Source organism: Mastacembelus armatus, chromosome 9, assembly GCF_900324485.2.
Source record: "Mastacembelus armatus chromosome 9, fMasArm1.2, whole genome shotgun sequence".
Lineage (NCBI taxonomy): Eukaryota > Metazoa > Chordata > Actinopteri > Synbranchiformes > Mastacembelidae > Mastacembelus > Mastacembelus armatus.
Window position 1 is genome coordinate 13,661 of NC_046641.1, and position 12,546 is coordinate 26,206.

Consider the following 12,546-nt stretch of genomic DNA (forward strand, 5'->3'; position numbering starts at 1 on the left):
TCCTTCTTATTTTCCTCAACATCAGACTTTTCTAATTTCACCATTAATCCTACAGCAGATTTTTTCTTTTACTTCTGCCTCCCTTTCTCACTCTTGAAAAGATTGCCAATTTATTTTTTCCTTCTTTGCTTTCCTTTTTTTACTTCCTCTTCTCTTACTTGTTACACCATTCTATAACCACATCTCATTTATCTGCCATTATTTTAGCATTGGGACTCGTGCTTAAACTTTCATTGGGCTTACAACATACACACAATAAGTTCTCACTCACACTGATTTTCCATCTTATCGTATGGTTAGATCACCTAACAATCACACAAACACAACAATCACACAAGCACTAACTTTGGGTAACTTTCTTCAGCCAGGTAGTTTGTATGACACTTTCGTTCTGAGCAATGTACCCTTATCGTATACACCTTGTGCATACAAGACACTGAAGAAGTCACCACAAAGCTTATGAAATTATCATCTAATTCATATGCCCAATTCATTATGTGGGACGGTTCTCATTGACAATAATAGCTTACTTACTTACTTACTACAGTACTGTATTAATTTTCATGTTTTCCACGTATGGGTCATTTCCTTTATTAACTGTAAGGCTTCCCAAAGGAAGACTTACTTTTGTAATCCTTCTTTTTTTTCCCGTTTGGTTTTTTTTTTTAGGAGTATTTTTTCATCATCTGGCGTCTGTCCCTCAGACTCAATGGTCTCTCTATCATGAAGGAATTACAAAAATCACGTGACTACCTTGTCTCTCAAGGCTAACATACACACACCTAGGGTTTTTCTTATTCAACACTTACCAAAAACATACAAAAGAAATGATTCATAACACTGTACTCACTCATTAAATGAATGGAGCATCCACTGTCTGTCTCAGGCGGGAGCCATGCCCCCGTTTGTCAGAGCGGAACTTTCCCTTTGTTTCTAAATCTTACCACCGGTGGTCAACCTTCGGTCTAGAACAGGCGCTGGTCAGTGGCATGTCCATCCCATCCTCGTCGCCAAATTGTCAAAACAATTGCGCACGTATTAAACCTGAGATGATTCATCACACTTGTGTTTGTTCTTGAGAATTAGCAACTCTCAAAAGTTAAAGAAATTTCCACGACATGCAGACTTCATCAGACTTAACCCTCTGGGGTCTGACAGTGTTTTGGGGCCCTTGACAAGTTTTGACATGTCCCGACAATTGTGCTTTTTTCAGTTGCTTTTAAACATATTAATGGCTAAAGTCTGATGACCCTGTAATCAGCACAAACTGGGCTACAATAATATGTGAGCAGCAAGTTTATACATGATTGTGTTTTTGAGAAAGAAGTATTTATTTATTTATGGTTAGTGAAAAACTACAATTTTTAGGTCCAGGGCCCCAAAACACCCCAGAAGATCCCAGAAGGTTAAACAACGAGTTATAGTTTAATATGAACATTAATGTTTTTTTTAGCAGCAATATTGCATACAGCGTGACTACCGGCACTGCCAATTTTTGTCCAAGAGGTGTCGCAACGATGATACAGTAATTATGTAGTAATGACAGTGATGCAGATGGCGGACATGCACCAAACTATCCCAATTCTGCACCTAAGGGCACTTGTTCCCTTGCACTTTTCAACCAAAGTGAGCACTGTTATGAAAATGGTGGTGGTGTCGGTGTGAAGGAGGAAAGGTGAGGACCCAAGTGCAGGACAGCAGGCAGTTTATTCCCCTGGAACATCCAGGGCTCAGACAAACAAATATGCACCGCCACTTGGCGGGCAGACAGACAGGCAAAAAATGAGAACGCCACTCGGCGTAACGGACAGGAAGGCCAACAAGTAAAAAACAATCTTTCTCCTCAGGTAACATTGACCACTCACACTACGCTTAACTAACTTCACAGTTTGTATTAGCATTAGTAAATGCTCCGGCGGGGAACAAAGGAAAGCCCGGGACATATATAGACAGAACTCAGGACACAGGTGAACATAATCTAAACTAATCAACACGAAACACAAAGCTGCCTGGGATTAATACAACAGAACCGGAAACACAGGAAACTGACCAAAATAAAAGACAAACAAGAAACAAGACTCGGGGCCTAACAGAGCACTTTTTGGACCTGGAAAACCTTACGGTGAGTCACGATTCCACTTCGGGATTTCCTGCAGGGGAACCTTTATTTTGTAAAGACTTCCTTTTTCCCCTTGCACTGACAGCTTCACGTTAGTTATTTGTGTTCATTAGTTTCACCTGTGGTCTATTATGTTCATGCCTTTCACCTGTATGTAGTTATCTTGTGTTTCTCCCTATATATATATATATACCTCCTCATTTCCTTTGTTCCCTGCCGAAGCATTAGCCAGTTTAATAGTTTGTGTTAGGATCGACTGATTTCCGGGTTATTGCAGTCTCTGTCGAGCGTAATTCAGAACGCCCTGTGTTACCGGGACATTTTTGGATTCTGCTCAACGCTAACCCGGAGCTTCACTCAGCTTCACCCACCCAGCTTTATGACGAGGGAGAGGGCAGACCAGATGCTGACCCATGTAGCCGCCGTTCAAGCGGTGATGGAGGAGTGCCTGGACCTGCTGATTCCCACCGAGGGGGCCTGGGAAGTGTGCAGCTCTCTCGCTCTGTTCCAGGTTCCTCCTCCACCATCCCCGGCTCCGCAGTCGCAGATTCCGGCGGAGATGCGGCGCCTGGCAGGAGCTGAAAGCTCCGCCCTGGGCTCTATGGGACCTCGCTCCCATCCCAGCTGGCAGCGTGCCCGCTACACGACGACGGCGATGCAGTAGGGGGTCAGTTCCATCTCCCGCTGTGGGGCCTGAGTGTTTCCTCTCCCAACCAAAGTTTCTGGAGCTGCTGCAGCAGCAACCTGGACCTCAGTGTGCCGACGACAGCATCCCCACTGAGGTTCCGCTCAGGATCCTGTACCCTTAGCGCGCCGACGACAACGTCCCCGCTGAGGTTCTGCCCAGGATCCTGGAACCTCAGTGCGCCGACTCTCAAGTCCCCACTGAGGTTTCCCTCCAGCAACACGGATCTTAGGGAGTCGAGGTGGCCGTCCCCGCTGAGGTTAAACACCAGCAGCTGGAGGAACCGCTGGACCAGTTCCCTCGACGACGACGGAGTCACCGTCATTTGAAGAGGCTCTCCCCAGCACTGCCTTCTGAACCTCAGTGCGCCGACGTCTACGTCCCCGCTGAGGTTCCATCCCGGAACCCCTGAGCCTTGTTTACCAGTCCTTTCCCCGCCTCACCACGTTCTACACAGGATCATGCCCAAGCCTCTGACCAAGTGGACATCCTTACCTGGTACACCAACCAAGCCCGGAAGCACGACCCAAGATACGCCATGGGGTCCTTTTTAGACGACCCACTCGACAGTGAATACTCGTCAGATGACTCCATGGATGACCTCTCTTCATACATCCCGATCGTGCATTTCGGTGGTTATCGTTTGGGAAGTCCCTGTCTCCATCCACCACAGGAACTACAGCTCATGTCACGTCCCAAACGCCGAAATCGCCGCCGTTCCAGGCAGCAAACCTCAGCGCCACAGTCTTTAGCGCCACCCCCATGACCTCGCCTGTTTTCAGGTACACCGTTGTGTGCGAACCGGCCTCCAGTGGTTCGGATTGGGAGACCCTCGATGAGGAAGAAGACGAGGGGCCCTTCGATGAGGAAGACAGCCTCATCTGGAACCCAGTCCTGCAGCAGTCTGGGCTACTGCAGGCAGTGTGCCCAGCACTGCTGTCTCCAGCACTGTCACAGTTACCCGGACCTCCAGCACCGCCTCACCGCCTCCAGTGCCGCCTCGCCGGTCACCGCCTCCAGTGATCCCACAAATGCCAGCTGTCTGAGCTATCGGAGTGGTCAAACCTGCCAGAGCTTCCAGGGTTCCCAGGACTGTCTGAGTTCCTCTGCCCACTGGAGCCCTTTCAGACACCAGGCTTCTCTGAGCTTCCACTACTACCTGAATTCCCGGGGCTATCTGAGTCTCTCCTGTCGCCACTGCAGCTGACCGAGCCTACAGAACCCCCGATCCAGCCACCAGAATCAGAGCCACAGATGCCTCAGGGTCCACTGAGGCTAAAGTCCGCGTCACAATGTCTTCTCAGCCCAAGATCGCCATGAGACACATCTCGCCTGCCAGGGCCTTCTCCGCCGTCTCGCCTGCCAGAGCCTTCACAGCCTTCACAGCCGTCTCGCCTGCCAGAGCCTTCACAGCCTTCACAGCCGTCTCGCCTGCCAGAGCCTTCACAGCCTTCACAGCCGTCTCGTCTGCCAAATCCTTCACCGCCGCAGCGGCAGCTACCACAGTCTCCAGAGCAGCCGCAGCAGCAGCTACCACAGTCTCCAGAGCAGCCGCCGCCGCCTCTGTTACCAGAGTCTCCTGAGCCGCCGCTACCAGAGTTTCCTGAGCCGCCGCCACCAGGGCTGTCCGGACTGCAGAGTCCCAAGTTGCCGCAGAGTCCCATCCACAGTCATCGTGGAGGCCGTCCTCCAGAACGGCTTCGGATCCACGCCCGCCTGCGAGGCCGTCCTCCCGAGCGACTGCGGACCTTCGCCCGTCCCAGAGGTCGTCCTCCGGAGCGGTCTCGGACCCACAGCTGCTGGCGAGGCCACCCGCCGGAACGGCTTCGGGCCCACGCCTGCCTGCGGGTCAGTCCTCACGACCAGCCTAAGACTTCCTTTCACCTCAGGACCTGGAGCTCTGTCCTCTCAGAGACTGGTTTTGGACTTGGACTCGGTTGTTTTGCACAATATTGTATGGCCGTCTGGTATCCGGCCTTAAGGGGGGGGGGGGTACTGTCATGATTCCACTTCGGGACTTCCTGCCGGGGAACCTTTATTTTGTAAAGACTTTTTTCCCCTTGCACTGATCCCCGGCAGCTTCATGTTAGTTATTTGTGTTCATTAGTTTCACCTGTGGTCTATTATGTTTATGCCTTTCACCTGTATGTAGTTATCTTGTGTTTCTCCCTACCTCCTCACTTCCTTTGTTCCCTGCCAAAGCATTAGCCAGTTTAGTAGTTTGTGTTAGGAGTAAAGGTGTGTTTTTATGACGACCTTCTCACCCGGTCCTAGTAGGGATACCGTCTCACACGGTTCCCGTGGTTTCTGCTTGTTTTGTGACCTGGAGTTCCCAGGAGGAAATAAAGCCTTTTTGTTTGTCCTGCAATTGGGTCCTACCTTCTCTTCCGCACTTCCACTCCGACACCAGCTCATGACAGGGTGTAGTGTGGGTATTGGGGCAGGACCAGTGTAGAAACACTGCTATTTAAAATGGCTGCCTCAGTAAATGAAGACCTGCTACCTATGTAGATTTAAAAGTCTAATTTTATGATTAAGACAATGCAATGTCTGGTGATTACACTCTAATGACAACATATTTATGAATGCTATATTCCATTTCCATTAATAGATTAGATTTAGATTCAATTCAGTTCAATTCAATTTATTTGTATAGCGCCAAATCACAATGCAAATCATCTCAAGGCACTTTACAAAAACTAAAAACCCAACAAATCCCTTATGAGCAAGCACTTGGTGACAGTGGAGAGGAAAAACTCCCTTTAACGGAAGAAAAAACCTCCAGCAGAACCGGGCTCAGTTTGGGCGGCCATCTGCCTCGACCGGTTGGGGTGAGTGGATAGAGCAGAGAGAAAAGAACAGCAACAATAAACAACAAATAGACACTGCAGGTTGGTGGGACCAGTAACTGCACATCAGCGATATACAGCTCCAGGACCAGGGACACGGTGTGACGGATATGTACTCTGTTATTGTGGATTTCTCTCATCTCTGCGTTGGACGGCTGGACCCTTCTTGCTCAACTCGCCGTTTATTGGTAACATCCTGGAAACCAGGGACACAATATCTCACCAGATGAGTAATGAGCTCCTCAACACATACACTGAAATGCAAAACCCAGAATTAGTATCGTCATAGCACTTAAGCTAGCGGCTTTCCAAGTGTGGTGCACTTAAATAAAAGTAAAATATTTTAATAATTTTGTTTAGTACTACCGTTGACTCATTTAACTGATTGGTTTCACCTGTTATTTCTGTTTGCCGCCTGGCTTATATACCCTCACTCAGCCACAGACAGGTAGGAGGTTATCATTTTCCTCCTTGCCACAGCGACCCAAGCTACAGCCATGATTCCCCACTCCCAACAGAACCAGGCTCAGTTTGGGCGGCCATCTGCCTCGACCGGTTGGGGTGAGTGAATAGAGGAGAGAGAAAAGAACAGCAACAATAAACAACAGATAGACACTGCAGGTTGGTGGGGCCAGTAACTGCATATCAGCAATATACAACTCCAGGACTAGGGACACCTGCAGAAGGTACAGAGAGAGAGAGGGAGAGAGAGATAGAGGGAGAGAGAGAGAGAGAGCACAAACTAGGGGAGAGAGAGAGAGAGAGAGAGAGAGAGAGAGAGAGAGAGAGAGAGAGCACAAACTAGGGGAGAGAGAGAGAGCACAAGGTTAGTGACATTCAGTGGTGGAATACACATGTGAGGGGGGAGGAGAGGAGGAGAGGGGAAGGGAAGGGAAGGGAGGGGAGGGGTGGGGGGTGTGAGTTGAACCGTTAATAACAAATTGTAATTATAATTGGCTCAGCCAGATGACCTATGTTTTTTTCTGTCAGAAGAGTCTCCATTATTGACATTTGCAGACTCACTTATGTTGTGTTTTACTATAGAGTTATCATAACTAAGCCTAAGTGTCAATATGGAAGTGCATCATGGAGAGGCTTTCTGATCGTTTCATTTCTGCCTTTAAATAAACAATGTGTTTGTTTTCCAATACTTACAACTAAAAACGTTTTGGAACGGAAAATCTTCCCCCCGCAGCATTTCCTCTGCTTATAGGGTCATTTTTTTCTATTTATTCCCTACAAAGGTATTCAAAGTTTGAGTAAGTGAATATACTAACAGTAAAAAAAAGATTTGTCCTAGTAAAGCTGCTTATGAAGATAATAATGACGGAGCCTGAAGGCAAACAAGTTGACTTGCCCTGTAGCTTTGAAGTGCAGCTTTTTTCTTTAATGTGATAAGCTCAGCCACTGCTATGTGTGTTGGGAGTGAGAGGATGGAAGGTCTGCACACATCTGAAGACTTTTCTCTGTATGCTGCTGGACTTGTAGGGTTAGATAACTGTTCAATCCTGTCTGCGTGTGACACTCATTATTTTATTTGTTTTTCTTTTTATCTTCCCTCATGCATCAACCTATTTGTCCATGCAGTTGGCAGTGTGCAGAGGTGTGGGTCCACCAGGTGCTCAGGTGTCTCTGGAGCAGCAAGCCTACATGCTGCTGACAGAGTCAGAGAGACAGACCATGGCCTACTACCTGAAGGAGTACCTAGACAGACACATAGGTGTGGAGCCACTGACCATGGCTCTGTTTGAGCTCTTCAACACACATGCAAAGGTATAGCAGCTACAGGGCAATAGCAACTGATCAAAAATAGAGCCAAATATGTTGAACATGTGGCAAAATGTTCATAGATTACCTTTTGGAAAAAAGGTTTCATGTGTCAGAACGTGACAATTTATAGCATTATATGAACTGAACAAAACTGTACTAGAGCTCAAAAACCTGGTGAAGAACACATCTAGCTACACACAATAATTTGAGACAATTTCGGCCATTAAATAAGGTCATCCATCTTTTTTATTTACAGAGCAGTTGTGCTTCTCCAGTTGCATGAAAAAATCCTTCAGCTGTAATGATGCCCATTATTTTGAAAAAGACTGGTGATATGATAGATGCAGTAGCATTGTTTACAGTGGGTACGGAAAGTATTCAGACCCCTTTAAATTTTTCACTCTTTGTGTCATTGCAGCCATTTGCCAAAATCAAAAAAGTTCATTTTATTTCTCATTAATGTACACTCAGCACCCCATCTTGACAGAAAAAAACAGAAATGTAGAAATTTTTGCAAATTTATTAAAAAAGAAAATATCACATGGTCATAAGTATTCAGACCCTTTGCAGTGACACTCATATTAAACTCACATGCTGTCCATTTCTTCTGATCCTCCTTGAGATGGTTCTGCTCCTTCATTGGAGTCCAGCTGTGTTTAATTAAACTCATTGGACTTGATTAGGAAAGGCACACACCTGTCTATATAAGACCTTACAGCTCACAGTGCATGCCAGAGCAAATGAGAATCATGAGGTCGAAGGAACTGCCCAAGGAGCTCAGAGACAGAATTGTGGCAAGGCACAGATCTGGCCAAGGTTACAAAAGAATTTCTGCAGCACTCAAGGTTCCTAAGAGCACAGTGGCCTCCATAGTCCTCAAATGGAAAAAGTTTGGGACGACCAGAACTCTTCCTAGACCTGGCTGTCCAGCCAAACTGAGCAATCGTGGGAGAAGAGCCTTGGTGAGAGAGGTAAAGAAGAACCCAAAGATCACTGTGGCTGAGCTCCAGAGATGCTGTAGGGAGATGGGAGAAAGTTCCACAAAGTCAACTATCACTGCAGCCCTCCACCAGTCGGGGCTTTATGGCAGAGTGGCCCGACGGAAGCCTCGCCTCAGTGCAAGACACATGAAAGCCCGCATAGTGTTTGCCAAAAAACACATGAAGGACTCCCAGACTATGAGAAATAAGATTCTCTGGTCTGATGAGACCAAGATTGAACTTTTTGGCGTTAATTCTAAGCGGTATATGTAGAGAAATTCTGGCACTGCTCATGACCTGCCCAATACAATCCCTACAGTGAAACATGGTGGTGGGAGCATCATGTTGTGGGGGTGTTTTTCAGCTGCAGGGACAGGACGACTGGTTGCAATTGAAGGAAAGATGAATGTGGCCAAGTACAGAGATATCCTGGAAGAAAACCTCTTCCAGAGTGCTCAGGACCTCAGACTGGGCCGAAGGTTCACCTTTCAACAGGACAATGACCCTAAGCACACAGCTAAAATAACAAAGGAGTGGCTTCGGAACAACTCTGTGACCGTTCTTGACTGGCCCAGCCAGAGCCCTGACCTAAACCCAATTGAGCTTCTCTGGAGAGACCTGAAAATGGCTGTCCACCAACGTTCACCATCCAACCTGACAGAACTGGAGAGGATCTGCAAGGAAGAATGGCAGAGGATCCCCAAATCCAGGTGTGAAAAACTTGTTGCATCATTCCCAAGAAGACTCATGGCTGTACTAGCTCAAAAGAGTGCTTCTACTCAATCCTGAGCACAGGGTCTGAATACTTATGACCATGTGATATTTCAGTTTTTCTTTTTTAATAAATTTGCAAAAATTTCTACATTTCAGTTTTTTTCTGTCAAGATGGGGTGCTGAGTGTACATTAATGAGAAATAAAATGAACTTTTTTGATTTTGGCAAATGGCTGCAATGACACAAAGAGTGAAAAATTTAAAGGGGTCTGAATACTTTCCGTACCCACTGTATGTTGCAGTGATGGGTTTTGTATATTAAGACAATGTAAATCTAATGTAGTGTATTATAGATTACTAATTTTGCACTATCATGAACAGAACAGCCTGCTTCAGTCAGATTACCTTTAACCACTGATTATTGCATCAGTCGCTTCAATTGCTGGTGCCCAACTGGTAATGGTGAGGCAAATGTAGAAGCAAATAACTTGCTGTTTATGTTGCATTATTACAAATGAAATTATACCTGTTCAACAATGAATACATTTGTTGATTGTTTTGATGAAACCACTATAGGAGATTAACTAACAGTATGAGTTATAAACCATAAATTGGCTGACACATCAATAGGACAAATGTAAGGAAACATTAAGCCACTAAACACATAGAATAGTCTTAAATTCTACACACACTACGCTGACTTCAACAATTCTCTTTTTCTGTAGTTGTCCATGTTCTCTGAGATGAGGAGCTTGGTGGCTCCCCAGGATCTGGAGGTATACGACAGGTTGGTGCTGCACCATGAGAGGGAGGCTCACCAGACCTTGCATGGAAACATGGGGGTGCTGAACCCACATGGCAACAGCAACCAAGTGGCCCCTGTGATCCATGATATAGGACACAATGTCCCTGCTGTGGTAGATCCCTTATCTACTCTATCTAAAAAGTAGAAATCTATTACAATATCATGTTGTATAATCCCTCTAATTTCTTGACTTGCTTCCACTTTATCGCCTCATTCAAAAATGTATACGAAATAAATAATTCATAATAAAACAAGATGCAGTACTAAAAGCGAAACTGGAACTGAACTTTGTCAGTGCTATTTTGTACTAATGACCAACTTGTTATACTTTCGTGACCCTTCTTGTTATATACTTACCAAAAAAACCTTGGCAAAATATATAAAGAATATTGGCTTAAAATGATTCACTACAGTAATAGAACTCTGAGAGTAACACTGAGGACAGTCAATAACCACAGGGTGTGCAATGTCCGCTTCATTTAGGATTGGGAGGATATCCAAACTAGACTGTAGAAAGAAAATGAAAAACTGAAACCTCTATCTAGGCATGGCAAAGAAGTGCAACCTTCTTGTGTAGAACCGTGGCGCTTAATGCTACATGCAGTCACCATAAGACAGCTGCTGTCGTGCTGCTCTATTCCAGATAACATCATATGGAGTTCTGCACCAAAAGCGGAAAGATACTTAAAAAGTCGAAGGCCAAACTATCACAAATCAAGGAGAAACTCAGTGATGTTTTTTAACACAAAAGACTTCAGCTTTTGATGGTAGGCTGACATAACATGAAAAAGCAATCTGCTGTCGCTTTTAAACACTGCACTGAATGCAGCAAGATCTCAACAAGGCTGCTAAACATTTGAAGAAACATTGTTAGTAAAGGTCTTGCAGTGTTAAGTCCACATTAGTCATACACCTGTAAATTTTCTTGGTCTAAAATTGTGTTTAAATTTCAGATATTGTGTCATTTTGCTTTAAATAATGCCTATTTGGTTTCAGAGTTCTAATTTAGTCTTTGTTGCTTCCAAACTAGCTGTCTGAAGGTAAGGTTCCATAGTTGTACAATCTTGTATAATTGCAAAAATTACAGTTATTCCTCATGTGATCATCATTGCTCTGTTAGCCACCAGAGGAGTCAGATTATAGTGACACCTGGTCCCTAAAAACTGTAAACAGGCTTAGTGTTGGTAAAGAGAGCTTGTATGAAAAAAAAATATTGATAAATAACCCTTTACACACTAGTGCTCCCTGTATACCTCATTCTGTCAGGTTCAAGTTTTCTTGTAATCCACGTCCTCAACTAGTCCCAACAAAGCAACGTTTTGTAAGACTGTTTGGTTTCACTGTGTACTAACTGTGCACTAACTCGGGATTTCCCCACTGCCTGCCCCGACTCATAGATGCTCATAGGGGCTTTTAGCGCATTTATTCTTGTCATGGTTAGCTCTTTGCTGTGGCTATTAAACGCAGTGACAATGTTTGCCACAACACATCATTTGTCTATATAATTACACATGCTGACACACTCATTATTGAGGTTGTGAAGTTAAAAAAAAGCTCTCAATTAAAAGCTAATTGCATTTAATTGATAGTCAATTACTTCCTCGCAGGACCATGGTAGATACAGTATTTGTGTATAGGTTGGCTGCAAGATTTAAATATAATTTAAAAATTAAAAATAATTAGCAGCTGAAAGTAACAGGTAAAATATGAGAGCATGCCAAGAAAGGGGGTGCAGGTGTTGGAGAAATGCAAGTTGTACAGCCATTTATAAAGAACATCAAAACTTTTTAGGCCAAGGCTAACTAAATAAATAGACACTGCTGGAGCCTATCCCAGCTCTCTTTCGGTGAAAGGCAGGGGTACGCCTGGACAGGTCACCAGTCCATCACAGGGTCACACAGAGACACAACCACACACACTCACTCCTATGGGCAATTTAGAATCACCAGCCAACCTGACATATATGTTTTTGGACAGTGGGAGGAAACCAAAGTACCTGGAGTACAGGGAGAACATGCCACCATGCCGCCCTAGGTCAAAGACCCCTGATGGATAATATCTCATAGTCCAAGAGTTTAAATGTTAAAATTAAAATGTAAAACCTAAATTCCATTTTAAAAAAGAACCTTTGGTGCTGGTCTGGTGTATGGTTTTTAGCTTTCCCAATCTCTTTGATGATTAGCATTAACAGATATAATAAGTCCTAGGGCAATGTTGCCACTATAAAAATGACCAATGACATTTCACTTTCAGCTTTCAGCTTTATTAGTGTGAATGCTGCTTCAGCAGGTCGCTATCTTCTTCTGCATACTTTGTGCTAGAAAAACCATTCAAATATCAAAACATTCAGCCTCTTAAGGACATTCCTGCTTGTATTCAACTTTTGATATCTTTCATATTTTTTAAGATATTCAGCTTTTTTCAAATTTTTTGTCCCATTGAAATGAATGGAGAGAATGTTCAATTCCTCTTCAACTTTGTCCTCTTTCAGCTTTAACTACTTCAGCATACTTCCAGCTAGAAACACCATTCAACCTTCAAACGGGTCAGAAGGCATTAATCTATTAGTCTTGTATTCAGCTTTTGAATATTGGTTACGGTTTTTGATTAATCGCAGTTTAAGTT

General features: G+C 44.7%; 1 protein-coding gene across 1 annotated transcript in view; it reads left to right on the forward strand.

Moving 5' to 3' along the window:
* The window catches only part of LOC113138483 (whirlin-like), a gene marked incomplete at its 5' end in the record, with an annotated part of 60,289 nt that overhangs the window by 5,786 nt on the left and 41,957 nt on the right, over positions 1 to 12,546 (forward strand). Inside the window, 2 exons of the mRNA XM_026320960.1 lie at positions 7,241 to 7,426; positions 9,842 to 10,033. Of these exons, the coding sequence (XP_026176745.1) occupies positions 7,241 to 7,426; positions 9,842 to 10,033 (378 nt within the window). The remainder of the gene's footprint in view (positions 1 to 7,240; positions 7,427 to 9,841; positions 10,034 to 12,546) is intronic.